At 40.3% G+C, this 16,117-nt stretch overlaps 1 protein-coding gene and 1 long non-coding RNA gene across 2 annotated transcripts; one reads left to right on the plus strand and one right to left on the minus strand.

Annotated features, from left to right (window-relative positions):
* The first annotated feature begins 967 nt into the window (after positions 1-967).
* LOC139604167 (uncharacterized) lies at positions 968-1,967 on the plus strand. Its single transcript, XR_011683903.1, has 3 exons — positions 968-1,183; positions 1,288-1,471; positions 1,634-1,967. It is a non-coding gene; the product is annotated as an uncharacterized lncRNA (long non-coding RNA).
* A 2,286-nt stretch (positions 1,968-4,253) lies between these two features.
* On the minus strand, positions 4,254-14,768 carry ARGLU1 (arginine and glutamate rich 1). The gene is made up of 4 exons (XM_071455206.1): positions 14,154-14,768; positions 9,978-10,203; positions 7,551-7,634; positions 4,254-6,287 (listed from the first exon to the last, which is right to left on the minus strand). The coding sequence occupies exons 1-4, from the start codon at positions 14,507-14,509 to the stop codon at positions 6,123-6,125; spliced, it is 831 nt and encodes a 276-aa protein (XP_071311307.1). The 5' UTR covers positions 14,510-14,768; the 3' UTR covers positions 4,254-6,122.
* Between the last annotated feature and the right edge of the window lie 1,349 nt (positions 14,769-16,117).

The following is a 16,117-nucleotide window of genomic DNA, read 5'->3' on the forward strand; positions in this document are numbered from 1 at the left end:
TCGACCCCTTTGGAACTAAACGGGTGTTTCAGCCTGGCAGAGCCCGATCCTCCCTCTCGCAACGGAGAGGAAAGAAATTGGAAGCGCGCTCGAAGCCCCATAGATTTTGTGTTAATTGTGTTCGGTAGTTCTCTAATGAAATCTACCACTCAAGAAAACAAGGAAATCAGTTTGCTTTTCACACAAAACATCGAATACGCTTTAAGTAAACTGCTTAATTAAATTTAATTTGCAGTGAGGAAGGAATTGCAGATCCGGCGACGCAATTTGGTGGAAAAGGATCTGATTCCCGGGACGGAAACTTAGCACTCAAGTGGGAGCTTAGGTATCTACGCACACCGAGGGGCATCAAAGGAGAACTTCACCAGTGAGGGGAGGAAAGTACTTAATTATTAAACTTTTAAACAAATGTGTGGTGTTTAGCCGGTCGTGAGGCAATGTAAACACGGAGCCTGACAAATGCTTCCAGCAACAGAGACGTATAAAATAGGTCTACCTCAATTTTGTGATGCTGCTGCTTCTGTTTGTTTAGAAGCAAAAGGTTATGAGCGGTGTTTTGTAGAAGTGGTGAGTAAACTGTGACCTCTAACTCTTCGTATCCTTGCTTAAAGTAAACCAGAGGAAATGAAGAGCCCTGGTATTGTCTGAAAATATCCTCTCGTAGCTAAATATATCACACGGCTCCTATTGTCCAGTGCCTAATCATTTTTACGCAAATACAGCTGTTTTACTCTACTGTCCAGCATCCTACCGATGCACACTGTAAGAGTATAAAAATCCAAGTTAATAAAATATTTTTTCAGTAAAAACTAAGACAAAACTGGGCGCTTGCTTCCGAGATAACCTAATCAACAAAGATTAACATATCCACAGAAACGCGGGCTCAGTGGCTACTCTGCTCAGGTCACCCTTTTTTGGCCGAGGAACCGGTCCCTGCGGTTGGGTCGGGCCGCAGGGCCCTTCCAGAGCCGCGGAGTTACTGACGGCTCCGAGCAGGGCCGGGCCGGGCCGGGCCAAGAAGGGGCCGGGCGGGGGCAGGCGGCGCTCGGAGGGGCTGCGGCGGCGCGGAGCCCCTGGGCAGCCGCGCTGCGACCGCAATCCTTCCCCGGTCCCGACCCCTGCGCCCGCTGCATCGGCCTCCAGCCTTCCCGCCTCCGAGAAGCGCCTCGGACACGGGAGAAACGTGAGAGTAAAGGCTGGGGACTGGGGTTTCAAAGCAGAAAAGCCGACGAGTGCTCGGAAGTTAGAAATCGGCTTCAGCCGCCGCTTCTCTGGGGGCTATTTCAGGAGGAGGTCCCGGCAGACATTTCGGGTTTCGCAAGGAGCGCGGTTTCCTGACAGACGAGCGCACAGGGAACAGGCTTCGGGGGGAAATCCTGCCGCCGTCCCACGGCGCCCGGGCGGCCCGGCTCGGCGGACGGGGATGGACGCACAAATGGACGGATGGTGGATGAGCGCTGCCAGCGAGCAGGTGAGACCTGCCTATCCCTTGCCTTCACTGAAAAACTGGGACTTCGCTGTTTGTGCCGCTTAAACCTTTATTCCTGTACCTCACACTAGCTTAAAAAAAAAAAAAAAAAAAAAGAAAATTCTGTTCATCACTGAATAACCTCTTTCACATTCTTTCCAACAGCGATGACAGCAATAATTAGGTAAATACGGGCTATGGTCCTACAAAATCTATAATGAAGGGCAGATAATCTAAATGGATACAAGATTGGGCCCACAATCCCTGATTCTCTTTTAAACATCAGCCTAAACATGAAATTTTTGAAGTGGAAAAGCTCACCAGAATTCATCATTATATGAAAATATACCAGTTTTGAAAGTCAAAAAGATATAACTCAATGGATACAATTACTGCTAAATTCAATAAAGAGAAATGATCATGACTGATGCTTATTCACTTAAATGGATTGTTTATCGTTTGTACAAAAGGCCAAGTGTGCCAGATACCTGCAACAGTTCTTAATACACAATTCACATTGCAACAGTGCATTTTCTGCACTTATGGTAGAGTAAGTACACGTCTAGATGATAATTTGTCTTCACCAGGTCTGTTTTAGAACTGTAGTTTTGGTCAACATAGCTTCTTAGAAAATGAGTTTGGCTTCTCCTACATGCAGAATAGAATTCAAGCAGCCTTGTAATAAAAATCAGAGAAGACATTCATACATCCAAACCATGTCTTTTAATTGTGTTTGGCTTGACTTATGCTGGTTCTCTGTACCACTCCTGGAAAACAAAAACATTTACATTATTCTATGGTCTGTGATATGAAGGGTAGGAAAAATGACCTGGGATCAAGCTTCTGCTACAGAACAGACCTTTTATTGTCAAAGGGGATCTATCTCCTTTCAAGCAGAGCTGATGCTGAGCTAGCATAACCCTTGATTCTAAGTGTCAGTCCATGGAAGATGATTGTACGCATGAGGCTGCATAGTATGGAAGTGTCAACAGAAACTCAGCACCCTTCTGCAGGCTAACAGAAGGGTGGGATGGAATGAGTGGAATAACCCTGAAATGCACATGTGGCAATACCAGCATGAGAATGAAACAGAGGTGCATGGAAGTCATTGTTCAACTCTTGCTAGACTGGCCTGTCAGCCTGAAACCATACCACCCTGGGCACTTCAACCATATCCTCCTGTCTTGCAATGAGCCTTAGGCACACAGACAGCTCCACAGCTCTCTTCTGAAATAAATCCCCCCTGTAACACAACCTGGAAGGTGTTTATTGACTTGAATTTCACCTGCACTTGCACCAAGTTGAGACCTTGTAATGACAGAACTAAGATCCCAAATGCTCTGAAAATGTTTAATGAAATACTGCATGCACTTAAAAGTGAATAATAACCAACATCTCCATATTTGGTATACATGCAAAAAACAGCAGAAACGCGATCCTGAGAGCATTTTCCCGATATGTTAATAGCATCACAAAGAGGGAGATATCAGCTTCAGGTCAGGAAGGACAATAGAGTGAGGTGTATGAGGTGGCACGTAGCTCAAGAGAAAAGGAGACATCAAAGGTAAGTCCTTCTTTTTCAAGACAAGATAGGAATGGATGAACTGTTGATACTTCAGTGAGATTATACATACGAATGCAGTTGCTTGGCAGTTTAGACATCTCACTAATGTAATTGTCTCTGCTTTGCTAAGCTGCATGGATGCCATCCCTCCAATACATTTCTCAGGAGTCAGCTTTCCACTTGGGCTTGGAAAAATGATGATAAATGAACATGCAAAGTTCAAAGGGCAGTTTAGCAAATCACCAAAGTAAGAGCACATGTTTAACGTGCTGTTCTAAGGCCTTCCACGCTCCTACCTTTGCCAGACAGATGCACTGTTTCATATTAAAATAATTATCCAGGACATTTATGAACAAGTTTGGGAAAACTAAGATCTCTTCTGTTACCATATAAGGGAAATGAATACTGCTCAAGGTAGGTGGCAACAAAAATGCCTACCTGCCTCCCTGGGGTGGTCAACGACACACAAAATCCCAGAACAATCCAGAACTTGTCTAACCAAAATTTGAAGTACAAACTTCAAACTGTAATAAAATAAAACACTGAATACAATCACCAACAGCATTTTCTCTATGCAGACACATGCAGGGAGCTCACGGTTTAAACAAAGTATGCAGTCTATGTTCCTGCATACTTTGTGTTAAAAGCGTGTGAAGTCCTACGGGAATACAAGAATATCCTGAGTTCTTACCATCAAATGTCAACTTGCCCCCTTTCCAAACTATATGCATCCATATTTTTCCTAGAAATCAACAGTATCCCTGAAGTCCTAAAATATTTTTAAAAAGAAAACCAGGTCTACAAAGATCTAAGACACAGAGAATGCCTTAGCAAAGAGACAGCAGATTCCACCAACTGAACTTCTACCCCAACAGAGGAAATCAAACCAAAGCAAAGCAAAGACCTGACTCCTTTTCCTTTTTTTTTTTTTTTTTTTTTTTTTTGAGGGCAGGGGAAAGAGAAACAGGTAGTGAAATGATGCATGTGGAATGGTAGGCAGGGCAATCTCATTAGGGATGGGCATTTTGTCCCAAAGATAATCCTAGAGGTGGGACTGAAAATAACCTGGCAACATCTAAGCCTACACAATGTTACATGCAGAGAACAAATGTTGCTCTTTAGCAGCAAATTATGTGATGCAGAACAAAATGCTTGATACCACAGCTGTATGTATGATTACTTAGCTTCTTGCTTTTAGAAGAGGAAACAAAACTGCATAGGTCTGTTTTGAGTATTGACTTTTAATAGCTTGTTTCTCATAAGGGAACAGGGGATGTTTTCTGCTTTAGAAATACAGTTATCAGTTGATCTTTAAATACAGCCTGCTCCTGCCAACAGGTCATGTACATGATTTATTTGGCTTCAGCTTTTGTTTTTATGCATTAAGCAACTTTCAACCTTCTTCTATCATACAATATATAGACAAATTTAAGTACAGTAATAGTGTAGGTATTTCACCATCTTCACATTTTCTTGACATACTGGATAAAGTGATACACATCAGTCTATCCCCAAGCCCCAGTTTCAGACAAAGCTTGTTGAATACTGCTTTCAGTGGCATATTCAACTTGCTCCCACATTTAATTTGCTAAATCTACAGAAACAGATCCTTTGGGAATATCAGGAATTACTTCCAACTTTGTCCAGTGACATTCAAATGCTCAGGCCAACTACTGGTAGTTTTATGGTTACTGTCATTTTATGGTTATTACAGATGTTGCACGCTGACAGGAAAAAGAGTTTTAGAACTGGACAAGCTATAGTAATCTAGATTTTGGTAGAGGAATTACATACAAAAAATGGGGACTTTATATATATAGTTTTCAATCTGTAGTTTCATTTTTCAAAATAAAACCTGTATATATAAATGGATAATATTCAAGATCTGTATAACAGTTGCTTTCTGGCTAAAACAATGTACTTAGACAGAATCTCACTTTTTTTTTTCCAGTTCAAATATACTAGCCAGTCCAGTCCTTTGGGAGAAGAAACTTCCATTTTTAAATCCTTTAGGATCCATCAGATTCATTATATGCTAATGACCTTAACTTATACAATATATTATATTATGAGGTGAACTGAAGGGGTTTAGATATTGGAAGTATCGGTCTGGGTGCAGTAAGCCAAACAGCCGTTTAAACATGATACTACAGCTGAAAGAAGTCTCTGTCAGAACAAAAACCAACATTCAAAAAAACAGCAGCAGCCATCAATAACATTCACAACTGCAGGGATTTTTTACTGTGTGTGATTTTGCATTATAAGTAGAAGCCACAATAGTTAAAAGCAAAATTTAAAAAAATATTACTATAGTCTTGAATTTAATAATGTGAATTGTCACTCTTATAGCTGTTTATAGAAGTGTACTAAAAAAATTTGCTTAAACATATGAATTTAAGACTTTCACTTTATTCAGCAAATTGGTTTATTTACACAATGGGGAACGCTGGTTGAATGCTGTCAATGTAATAAAAACAAATCTAACAGAGACAATACTGAACTCTCTCTATGTATTCATAGCAGAAATGACAAACTATTTCCTTACCTGTATCAGGAACATCAAGCGCAACAACGGGACAGTATCATAGGACACTGATTTAACAATAAACCACAGAGGTCCAGTAATACTATGGCAATTTACTCATGTATTTACTGACTTTAAAATAAAAACATTAAAAGTCAGCAATACCTAGTAAAAAGTTCTGTCAATTATCAGAGTCAAACTCTGATGAGTAGGTCAGTAAAACCTTATCAGATCATCCACAGTTCATAAAGTGACATGAGTTGCTTCAGACCACCAATACAGAAACAAAATTGATGAAAACAGATTATCCTCTAAAAGGCAACGATGATCTGATAAGGGTTTAACTTAATGGAAGTTTAAAAAAAATAAGAATTGCAGAGCACAGCCCCTATTAGAACAAGCTAACTTTCCAACGTTCAAAAAAGACAAAAAAAAATTTGAGAGAAAGAAAAAAAAACAAAAAACACTTCAACATGAAGCTACCATACAAAGTTTTTGTTTGTTTTCCTTTTTTTGTTGTTTTTTGTTTGTTTCTTTTTTTTCTTTTAAGAGTTCAGAGTTGAAATTTAATCCTGGCTTTTTAGGGAGAAGGACAGTTTTGGCCTAGACTTTCCTTTGCCCAGGATAATTTTTTGCTCTTCCTTTTGCTGACGCTGTCTCTCTTGTTCTAGTTTCATCCTCTCCTCATGAATCTTTCTTTGTTCTTCAACAATTTTCAATTGTTCTTCAGCCTATATAGGAAAAAGGTAAAATTTAGGCCAGCATATTTTGTAGTCATGAAAGCAATTTACAAGTCCATATTAACTTCCAAACAGGTCGAATCCTGCATAAGTATGTAAGCAGTTCTGCCTGAGCTGGGTGCCATAGTTGGTTTCACTGAAACCATTTATAAAATAGTTATTTGAATTGAGTTTAAAAGAAACACTGAGAACTTTCTATAGCTAGTGCATCGAAATCTGGAGTGCTTAAATGCCAAGTTTTTCAGCATTGCTTTGCAGACAACACATTACATTTTAATTAAGGAAGACATTAGACACATCGTGAAATTGTCCCAAACACTTGTCACATGTAAGCTGAAGTAACATAGACACATAATGAAGTCACATATCTTCAGGCCAAGGTCTCCCTGCTCCAAAACCCATCTAAAAACCCCTCCTAATCCAAAACCATCTTCACTTGATTTGCAACTACTCAATCCTTACACTGACCTATGGTTCTTACAGCTTTCCCAGTGGTCTTCTAAAGGTGCTTATTTAGTTCATTACATCAGTCAATACTTTAAATTTTCCATTTGTCCTGTTTCTACCATTAGAGGTTTCAAAAAGGGTAAAACAGAAAGAAATCTAAAGCAGATGTAGTTCAAGCAAAAAGATTTAAGAAGCCTCATATTTATATGAAAGAGGTGTAATTACTTGGGCAATTGAAACTGACAGAGTCCAATCAGGATTTAGAAGCAGCTTAGTTTGTCTTATCATCAATTGATTAGAATCAGCTAAATCATGTTGAATGTTTTCATGTGGCAAGCACCTGATTTAAAAGGGCTTAAGAAGACCAACGTAAGTTAGACTTTTCTAACTTACATATCTTAAGCTTATGCTGAAAGTCCCTTTCAGCACTTCTACATCAACATTATACTAGAATCAAATCTAGTTTGTACTTGTCCTGCTCAACAAAACAGAATCAGTCACACAAAGCTGAACATGTTGGCAAACTTACTTCAACCCTCCCCATGAGATATACTTAAAACATACTTTTTAAATTCTGAAGGCAGCGATTTCCCCTCTAAATGAATCCAAAATATTTTACCAGCCTGGTGTTAACTGCTAAGGATCTGGTCTTTCATGCTCAGGGGAAGGAGAGCAATGTTACTGATGGAACCAGCAATAGGCAAGTTAAACTCTAGAAAAGGTTGATTTGTTTATTTTAATTGTGTTGCAAATCTGGCAGAGACACCTGTATTTCCCTACAGAACAGTTAACTACACCTTCACATACCAGTTTAGCTTGTGCTTCTGCAATTTTTCGATTATTCTCTTCTAGTATTCGCTCTAGTTCCTCACGCTTTGCACGCTCTTCTTCCTAAAGGGGAGGACAGGGCAAGATGTTAGTAAAGTAAAATACTCATTTCTGCACGTTCACTAATCTTTCTCAGAATTCTTTTGTGAACTGACTTAAAGTGGCAGCTTTACAGCCACCTATTTTGCCTCACAACGGTAAACTGTGCAGCCACTAAAACTGGTTTCTAGCACTCAATTTAAATCATCCCGCCCAGTCCAAACAGCAACCAACTAAACCCTCCCTAATCACAGAATCCTGACAATTTATTACTAGAATTTTAATATCACACAAATCAACAAGGACAACTACAAAAACTGGATAGTATTTACCAAATTAAAAAGTAATATAGAAAATATAAATAAAGTGAATAGTTTGTCTCACCAATTAAGTATACCTACGTATTCTTTACCTATACTCCTTTAATCAGCATTAAAAGTTGAATATTTACTGTCTTGTCCAGTGTCCTGCAGAGTGTGCTCCTCGGCTGCCATACGCGCCAGCTTCCTCTTTAAAATGATTTGTACTGTTAGCTTGGCAATACCTGCATCAGCAGCTCAACCATTTATAAAGAAACAACATACAAGGAAGGCTGAGCTGAGGAATGCAGATGTTTATGGTAAGAAGGAACAAAAATATGTAAATCATTCCTAAGGCAAACAGTTAATAAGAAAAATACATTTACTGTTAGTGAAAAATACAAATGGTAATCCATACTTCATGGAGCTATGGGCTTCTTTCATGGGGAGAATGGACTTAACATTCAGTATTTTGACAATTTTAAGACAGCTGAAACTGTCTGCAGTATGAACTTGGAATTCAGGAGTCCAGGGAAGGCAAGATCAGGAAATAAAGCCTTGTAATTGTTGTTTTCTTGGTGAATTTTATGGAACTCTGTTATGCAACTCAAATATGAAGACTGCGTGAAAAATTTTGAAGTGTTTCAGTTCACATAATATATATCCAAATTATTTTTATATTTGGAGGATTTAAAGTTAGCCAGAGGTTTGTGTCTGTGTAAGAAAAAAAAGTTAATACGAACAAAGCAAGCATATGAAAACTTCTTACTATGACTAGTAACCAGCTACTAGCTAGCACACTTCACTCCAGGCATGGAGGTTCATTCTGCATTACAAGGAACTGGTGGGACTTCTCCACATGAGGACAATACCAAAAATACTTTTTTTAAAAAAACAAGTCATCCATCTGATCAAATGAAAACCTCTACATATGAAGAATTTGCTGACTACAAACATGTAAATTCAACTTAAACTCTGATATTAAAGTCTGAATTTGCAAGAAAAGTATAATTAATTCGTTCTTTTTAGTATTTGTGGTTACTCAGCATTCCATTTGTTTCCATTTAATTTGATACTATGTGACTGACAAGTCACATCTAGTAGGAAGGGGAAAGCTGCAATGCTACTGTCTCTCCTTTCGCAAGCCAATCAAAATATTAATTTAAAATAAACTGTGTAGGATGTACAGAGTGAAAAAAGCATTTAACACTTATGACTATTTAGCACAAATTTCCTCTATGGTTTGAAGTTTGTCTTGGAATTTCTGGATCCTGGAATGATTGGTGCAGGCAGGCATCAAAGCCTTTAGTAGCAAATTACTGTCTCACAGAAAGACATTTTCAGCTTCTGCTCCAGCTGCTGATTAAAAAACAAAACAAAACAACAAAAAAAGGCCCCAAAAACCCAAGTCACACGTTCAGCTTGACTTCAGACAAGGGCAACCTGCTCTTTTATAACTTCTAGGGAGAAAAAAAGGAGTTGTTAGTAGTTATTAAAAATGGATATAATGATTTGGACAGAGATCCTTCGTGAAGACGTGGATGGGCTTATGCTTGAAGTCCCAGAATTAGTCCAATGTATGCTCAAGGAAAATGTTCATTTTAAATGAAGAATAAGAAACCTATTTGTTAAAGACAGGTACTGCAGCTCACTGCTGGACCCTGCTTTTTGCCTGGCTGAAGGCAAAAGCCTCTTACAGTCTAGGTAAACAAAATGAAACAAATGAAGGATACATAATTACATATTTTTTAATACCCTTCCCCAAAATGAAAGGACTGCTGATAAATCCTGCAGCCATGGCAAAAGTTTCAAACAATTCTGAAATATATGTAGGTCAGTTCCATTAAGAATCAAGTATCCTTGTTCAGGTTTTAGGAGAGTAACTGTTTAAATATCAGTGAGCTCCTCTGAATAGGCTAGAAATTAAGTTTCGCAGCAATGCAAGTTTATATGAGAAGGGAATTAGATTTGCTGTATTCCATCTCTTTGTGAACCGAACAGGAGGCACAAACCGACACTGAAAGTTTTGCCATGGACTGTCTCTACTTTCCAAACGACCGAGCGTTACCTCTCTGGCTTTTTGTGCTGCAAGTTCAGCTTGTCGCTGTCGCTCGAGTTCTTCGAGCAACTGTTTTTCCATGATGCGCTTAGCCTCCTCCACCCTGCGCAGAACCTCTCGCTCAATCTCATCCTTTCTTTTCTCCAGCTCTTCTTCTACGCGTTTAGCTACAAGTTCTTCCACCCTTCGAGCAGTTTCTTCCTCTATGAGTTTCTCTTCAATTTCTTGTTGACGACTGCAAAATGCAAACATGAGGATTACATTTTTAATCAATAACGTTGGCACTGAAACAAACTCCTTCAACACGCAGCATCAGCTATGCTACTGAATAAGTTTTACACATAGATTATATATTTAAAGAATATTTTGCCCTACATTTAAAGTGAATATTCAGAAAGTGTTCCTATAACAGGGAATCTACTCAGACCATTCCATATTTAGTATCTTTCTATATAACAACAGACTAAATTGAGGACAACTTTTCATACTATTTCTTGATCACAACTGGGGGGGGGAGGAGAAAAAACCCAACCAAAACCAACAACTACAACACCATGCCCTCCTCCAAAAAATCCAAACCCCACCCAACTTTGACCATCATTCATCCTTCAGGAGTTTATATGGTCTCAATTTTAAGCCACATATAGCAATAATATCCTGTAAAATCTTGCCTTAAAGCCACCACCTTAAAGGCACCAAACTATCTCCAGTATCTTAAAACAGAAGACAGAGCAATAAAATTTGTGATTTCGAATTTGTGATTTTACCTAGCATTCCAAGTGTTATACCTGTTATCTAGTTATCCAATCATTTATCTTAACAAATTTCAATAACTTCAGATCTTAACTTTTTTTTTTTATTGCAGGACTCTGTTTCTACCATAATGATCAAAACCAAATTATATCAATATGAAGCACTAAATAAATCCTTGCAAACTGCATCTTTCTATGTTCGGAATTTTGGAAATATTTTCAAATGTCTTGTCTTTATTTCAATTGAGAAGCAGTGTTATCGCTCAGCCTGATCACTGTTTTAATTGTTCATTAAAAATTATACAAAAATCAGGTAAATTTGCAGGTTAATTACCGCACAGAAGAAACTCCAGGTAGTAATCACAAGTGCAACATGGCAATTAGATATCCAAGGATGAACAGCAGTGAATACTCTATATTTCATTTAGCACAATTCATCTGGAGTTATTATGGGTTTTGGGGAGAAGACTCTTGGTTTTAAACTTGATATTGAACTTCCATTTCAAATATTCCATTAAGTACAGAACAATCTTATGAAACTTTTCTTGTGTTCTGGCCTGACAGCAACACAAATCCAAGATTTAGAAGAACAACTACTGTTGTAGTATCTTAATATCCTGTCATTTTCAGAATGACTGCATTTTCTTATCTCATTTGGAAAATCTTTCCCAATCTATTATTTGAAAAACAACTAATTTAAAAAAAAAAGTTACATAATTTACCAACTTTTAGATGACCCACGGCACAACTTGCAAATATGCAATAAGAGATGTGAAGTATGGATTACTTATCTAGATAACCATGGGAAATAGAAAGGTGAAAGCCTCCCAGTTTCCCCTAGTCATGTGTCATCATTTTTAAACTACTGAGCTACGCGGACCTACTACACTTACTGAACTAAGTGGATCTCCTTCAGTAGAAAGTTTTGGAATCCCCAACTCAATAATTCGGCCAGAGAACACCAATTTTAGTCTTACAATCCTCAAGAGATAGCAAATTTAGCTGGGGGCACATTAGACCAGCATTCATTTTTCCAAAATGGACACAAAATATCTTGAAGTGATTTTTTTTCAGAAAAAAAACCCCAAAGCAATGTAAGGCAAACAGAAAACATAGACCAGTACCAGAAAAATGCATCAACCCCACTCAAATAAATATGATTTTATTTTAAAAGGTTTCCCTTCCCTCTTATTCAGCAGCGAGTACTCTCACCATCCTGAACCAATACTGCTTAGTATACATTGGAGGCTAGAGTTCCAGAGAAAGAAATTGTCATGAAGTTCATATTCTCATGTTTCATTAAACTATCATAGCTTTACATTTAACATCAGGAAATCTAGGAAAAAAGTTAGCTAATTGAATAAAGAGTGCATAGTTACACAAATACCATTGCATTCATATCTGAAATAGATTTTCAAATATCCTCAGCAATTGATGATGCACTCAAAATTATACACTGTGCCTGCACACGTTCCATTCTTCTCACTCCAACCAACTCCATTCAAATTTAATTAAATATATCAAATATATTTTTAGACTTATAGGCAATGATATTACAATGGCTTAGACCTTATTAAGAAAATAAAATTATAAACACAGATATAAGTCTTAGTGATTTATTCTGTATCATACCAACTATTTTTTTTTAAATCACATGAACTTACAGTATTTTATCATTTTATTATCCTGGCCTACTGAGTTATGATACCAGACCAACAGATAAGTCACTAATGTAAAAACTATTTTTCGTTTGATCCATTTACTTCTCAAATACTCACTGTATGAAATCTGCAGAAAAGAAACAACTTACATTTTACCAAATTTCTGAGGGGAAAAAAGTCGTACTTGCAAGGCAAGGAAATGAGCACTATAGGAAAGGGCTGAAGTTAGGCTGAGTACTGAGTGAGATTTGAACAAGACATGAGAAGAAGAAACTCAGTTCCAATGTATGAAATGTCCGCTAATGGATTCAGCCAGACAGGAAGAACTTCTTTCCTTATCTAACATGAATCTATAGTAACATACCTAACACAATTTACAGATGGCTTACTAAAATACCATACTTTTTTACTCTAAGTTTTATTGTTTTTTTGTTTTGTTTTTTTTAGTTTAAAGTGTGTTGTAAAAGTATCAAAATTCCATCCATACCCAATCTTTCCCAATACTGGTTCTTCCTCAAATATCTACTATTCTGTAGCAAATATTGCTGAAATATCATATTCCTTCTATAGAGACTTTATGAGCTTTTTAATATTTCAAAGCTAACTTACGTAGAAAATTTACTTACACATGAACTAAACCAGCTCCTACGTACTAGAATAAACTACTCATTCTAGTCTCAAATTTTTAAGCACATTCCAGTTCTTCGTTGTAGATATGCACACAATGTTTTTCTTAATTTGGGTACTGAATGAAATTCTAAACCACAAAACTAGGATCAGTATGTCAAAATATGTCAGTTTTCACATGTTTGTGTTACTGTGGAAGTTTTTGATTGTCAAAACTCTGAAGTTAGCAAAGGTGATTATCTTCAAAGGAAAATGAAAGTGACAGCTTGGGCTCACCAAGCCCAACTAGTATTTCCTGAGAACGATATGATTTAAGTAAAGCTCCACCTGAGAATTAACAGCACCATTTGGCTTCATATGTACAAATAAGTGCTTTTTCTGGATAAGGTGGTCCAATGAGCAAGGGTAGTATTCAAAAAAAAGGAATCACCTGATTAGAAACCATTCTTCTCTCTGCTGCATAAAGGTCTGTTTTATAACTTTATATGCTGCTAAACATATTAATGCATCCCCATCGTTTATTAAAATAGTATTTACATCTGCAGACTTAATAAATAACCACACTCCCCATAAACATAACATAAACTGAAAAAAGGGCAAGGTTTCAAATGAAACAAGTCACCGGATCTCACTGTCCCATTTGGCAAGAAAGTAATCCCACAGTGTTAATACAGCAGCTGCAGAGTTTCTTGAAACCCTCACTCAAGCACCTCCAGATGCCTCCGCTCGACGCGTAACAAGCTCCACGCCACGAAGGGGAGGGGCGGGCGTGTGGCAGTGCAGCACAAAGCCTCAGGGGCGCCGAGGCCTCCGCCGCACAGGGAAGTTTAAGAGCAGTGCAGCGAGGAGAGACCAGCGCCAGCGGACGGGCAGCGGGCAGAGCCGGCCCCAGGGAGGAGGCGTGCGGGGGGCTCGCACCCGAGTGGGCGGCTCCTAACGCACCTGAGGGAGCCGGGCTTTGAGAGAGGGGCGGATGGCGGGAAAACAGGCATTGCTCCGGCCTCAGCGAGGCCCAAACGACTGCAGCCAGCCGCAGGCGGCCCTAGCTCACAGAGACAAGGCGCGGAGAGAGAGGCACCGAGCGCTTCCCTTCCTCCCCCATCCCCTCACCACCCCCGCGTCCCCAGCGCAGGCCCGGGGCTCACATTTTCCGCTGCCGCTCGAACTCTGCTTTTTTCTCCTCCTCCTCCCGCTTCTGTTTCTCATCCAGGCTGCTGCGCTTGCTCACCGTGCGCCCGAAGATGTCGATACGGTCGGGGGGGGAGGAGGCGCGGTCGCGGTCCCGGTCCCGGTCGCGCCGGGAGGAAGGGGCCGTATTAGAGCGCGAGCGGGAGCGGGACTCCCGGCGCCGGTTCCGCTTGCTCTCCCGGGACTTGGAGCGCTTCCTTGCCCGCTCCTTTTCTCGGGATCGGGACCGCGATCGGCTCCGGTTCTTCTTGTTGTGCTTGGAGCTCTTGGTGTGCTTGGAGCGGGACGAGCTCCGGCTGCGGGACCGACCCATCCCGGCAGAGGAGAGAAGAGGCCGCGCCGGTCACCGCTCGACCACCCCCGCCCCCTTTGCTAGCGGCGCCTGGGAGAGGTGCGAGGAGGCTCTGCGCGCATCAGCACCGCCCTGGCGGGCCCTTCGTCTTCTCCCTTTCAACCGCTTTGCGCTGCGAGGAAAAGGAACAGGCCCCGGGAGCGGGAGCGAGTCCGGACGCAGCCAAGATGGCGGCCCTGGCTGAGCAGTGACTCTCCTCTCCCGCCCCACAATGCACCGCGCCGTGCTCGAGCCCTTCGCTCCCCTCCCCGCCGCCTCCGGCGCCGCGCCGGAGGAGCACGAGAGCACTCGGCAATATTCGGCAGCCAATGGCGAGTGTCGCTCAGAGCGGGCCCCTCGGCAGCCGTGGCGGAGAGCGCGCCGGCCGAGGAGTCGCCTCACAGAGAGTTGCTGTGTTACCTTTGGAAGTTCTCTCAAACATTGATTATCTTCTTTTTATTTTATTTTGATACGGGGAACAGAGAGAATTATCACTGCAGGTGAAGGGAGTTGCGAAAACACTTAGAATCCCCACTAAATTGTGAAAATGAGTTTTTGAATTCTCGGTTGCACCACTGTGAAAATCCACCCTTAAAGGGAAAGAATCGCCTGAGATTCGTAAATGGTCATTAGTAGAAAAGAACGACAAAAGTCCGAGGGGTCGCAAACAACCAGAAAGTTTCATCAGTGAATTACACACTTGACAAAAATTAGTATGTTAGTCCTTGACCTACAGTAGAAGCACACGGCAGTGGGTTTTGGATAAAGGAGCAGGGTGAAAGGGAAGAGAAGAATTAAAGAGGAGAAAATTAATTAAAGAAAGAAAGATGAAAAAGAGGTCGTCAGTCCTGGTTCCAGCATCGACCCAGCTGAGGGGATGTCAGTCCAGCTGTGTCCATCTGGCCGATGAGATGCCCAGGGTGCCAGGGGTCTGTGTCCTGGTGGTTTCAGTGTGGCACAGGGAAGGGCTGCCTTGGTCTCATTTAAATGTATTTACCTGTAAACATTATTATCCATTGTTAACTACAGGTGTGTAGGCATAGGGGAATATGAACTCAGTGGTATCCAGGTCAGGCAGAGAGTATGAGCTCAGAGGTTCTATAGGCTTCTGTGTAGGATGTTTTTATCCCAGTTCTCCCATGTAATTGTTAGCTGTTTCTGTGATGACAAAATTTGGAACTGGTGTTATTCTTTATTTCAGTAAACTGGTACAATCTATAGATAGTTAACCTCATTCTTTACTTTTAGCTCCTTGGTATCTTTCACAACTTGTATGCCTTTTTTTTTTTTTAATAGGTCTGCATTTTTTCCAAGTACTTTTACTAAGCTTGCAAAACATTCCTGTAGCCACTGGACATAATCCAGTCTCACTAAAAGGTCTTTTCTTCTAATCATTTGATTGCCTTGCCTTCTTTTTCTCGAAGGAAGACTTTCTTATTTTGAAAGTCAGTGTATCTAGTACCAGAAATGAATCAAATGGAAGCATCTTTCTGACGGGTCACTGTGCAAGTAACAGCGGAGTAATGGACACGGTGAAACCTGCACGGCAGGAATTCCAGTGCCACAGGCCCTGGGCACTCTTGTTTGTCC

Source organism: Agelaius tricolor, unplaced genomic scaffold (genome assembly GCF_023055355.1).
Source record: "Agelaius tricolor isolate 1412-34295 unplaced genomic scaffold, bAgeTri1.0.p SCAF_45, whole genome shotgun sequence".
Classification (NCBI taxonomy): domain Eukaryota; kingdom Metazoa; phylum Chordata; class Aves; order Passeriformes; family Icteridae; genus Agelaius; species Agelaius tricolor.

What these genes read in the sequence shown, in the direction of transcription:
- ARGLU1 (XM_071455206.1), bottom strand. Translation starts at nt 14,509, where the DNA reads ATGGGTCGGTCCCGCAGCCGGAGCTCGTCCCGCTCCAAGCACACCAAG. An exon ending in TTCGAGCGGCAGCGGAAAAT is followed by an intron (nt 10,204 to 14,153) that starts GTGAGCCCCGGG and finishes TGCATTTTGCAG; the next exon opens with TCGTCAACAAGAAATTGAAG. An exon ending in CAGCACAAAAAGCCAGAGAG is followed by an intron (nt 7,635 to 9,977) that starts GTAACGCTCGGT and finishes CCTCCCCTTTAG; the next exon opens with GAAGAAGAGCGTGCAAAGCG.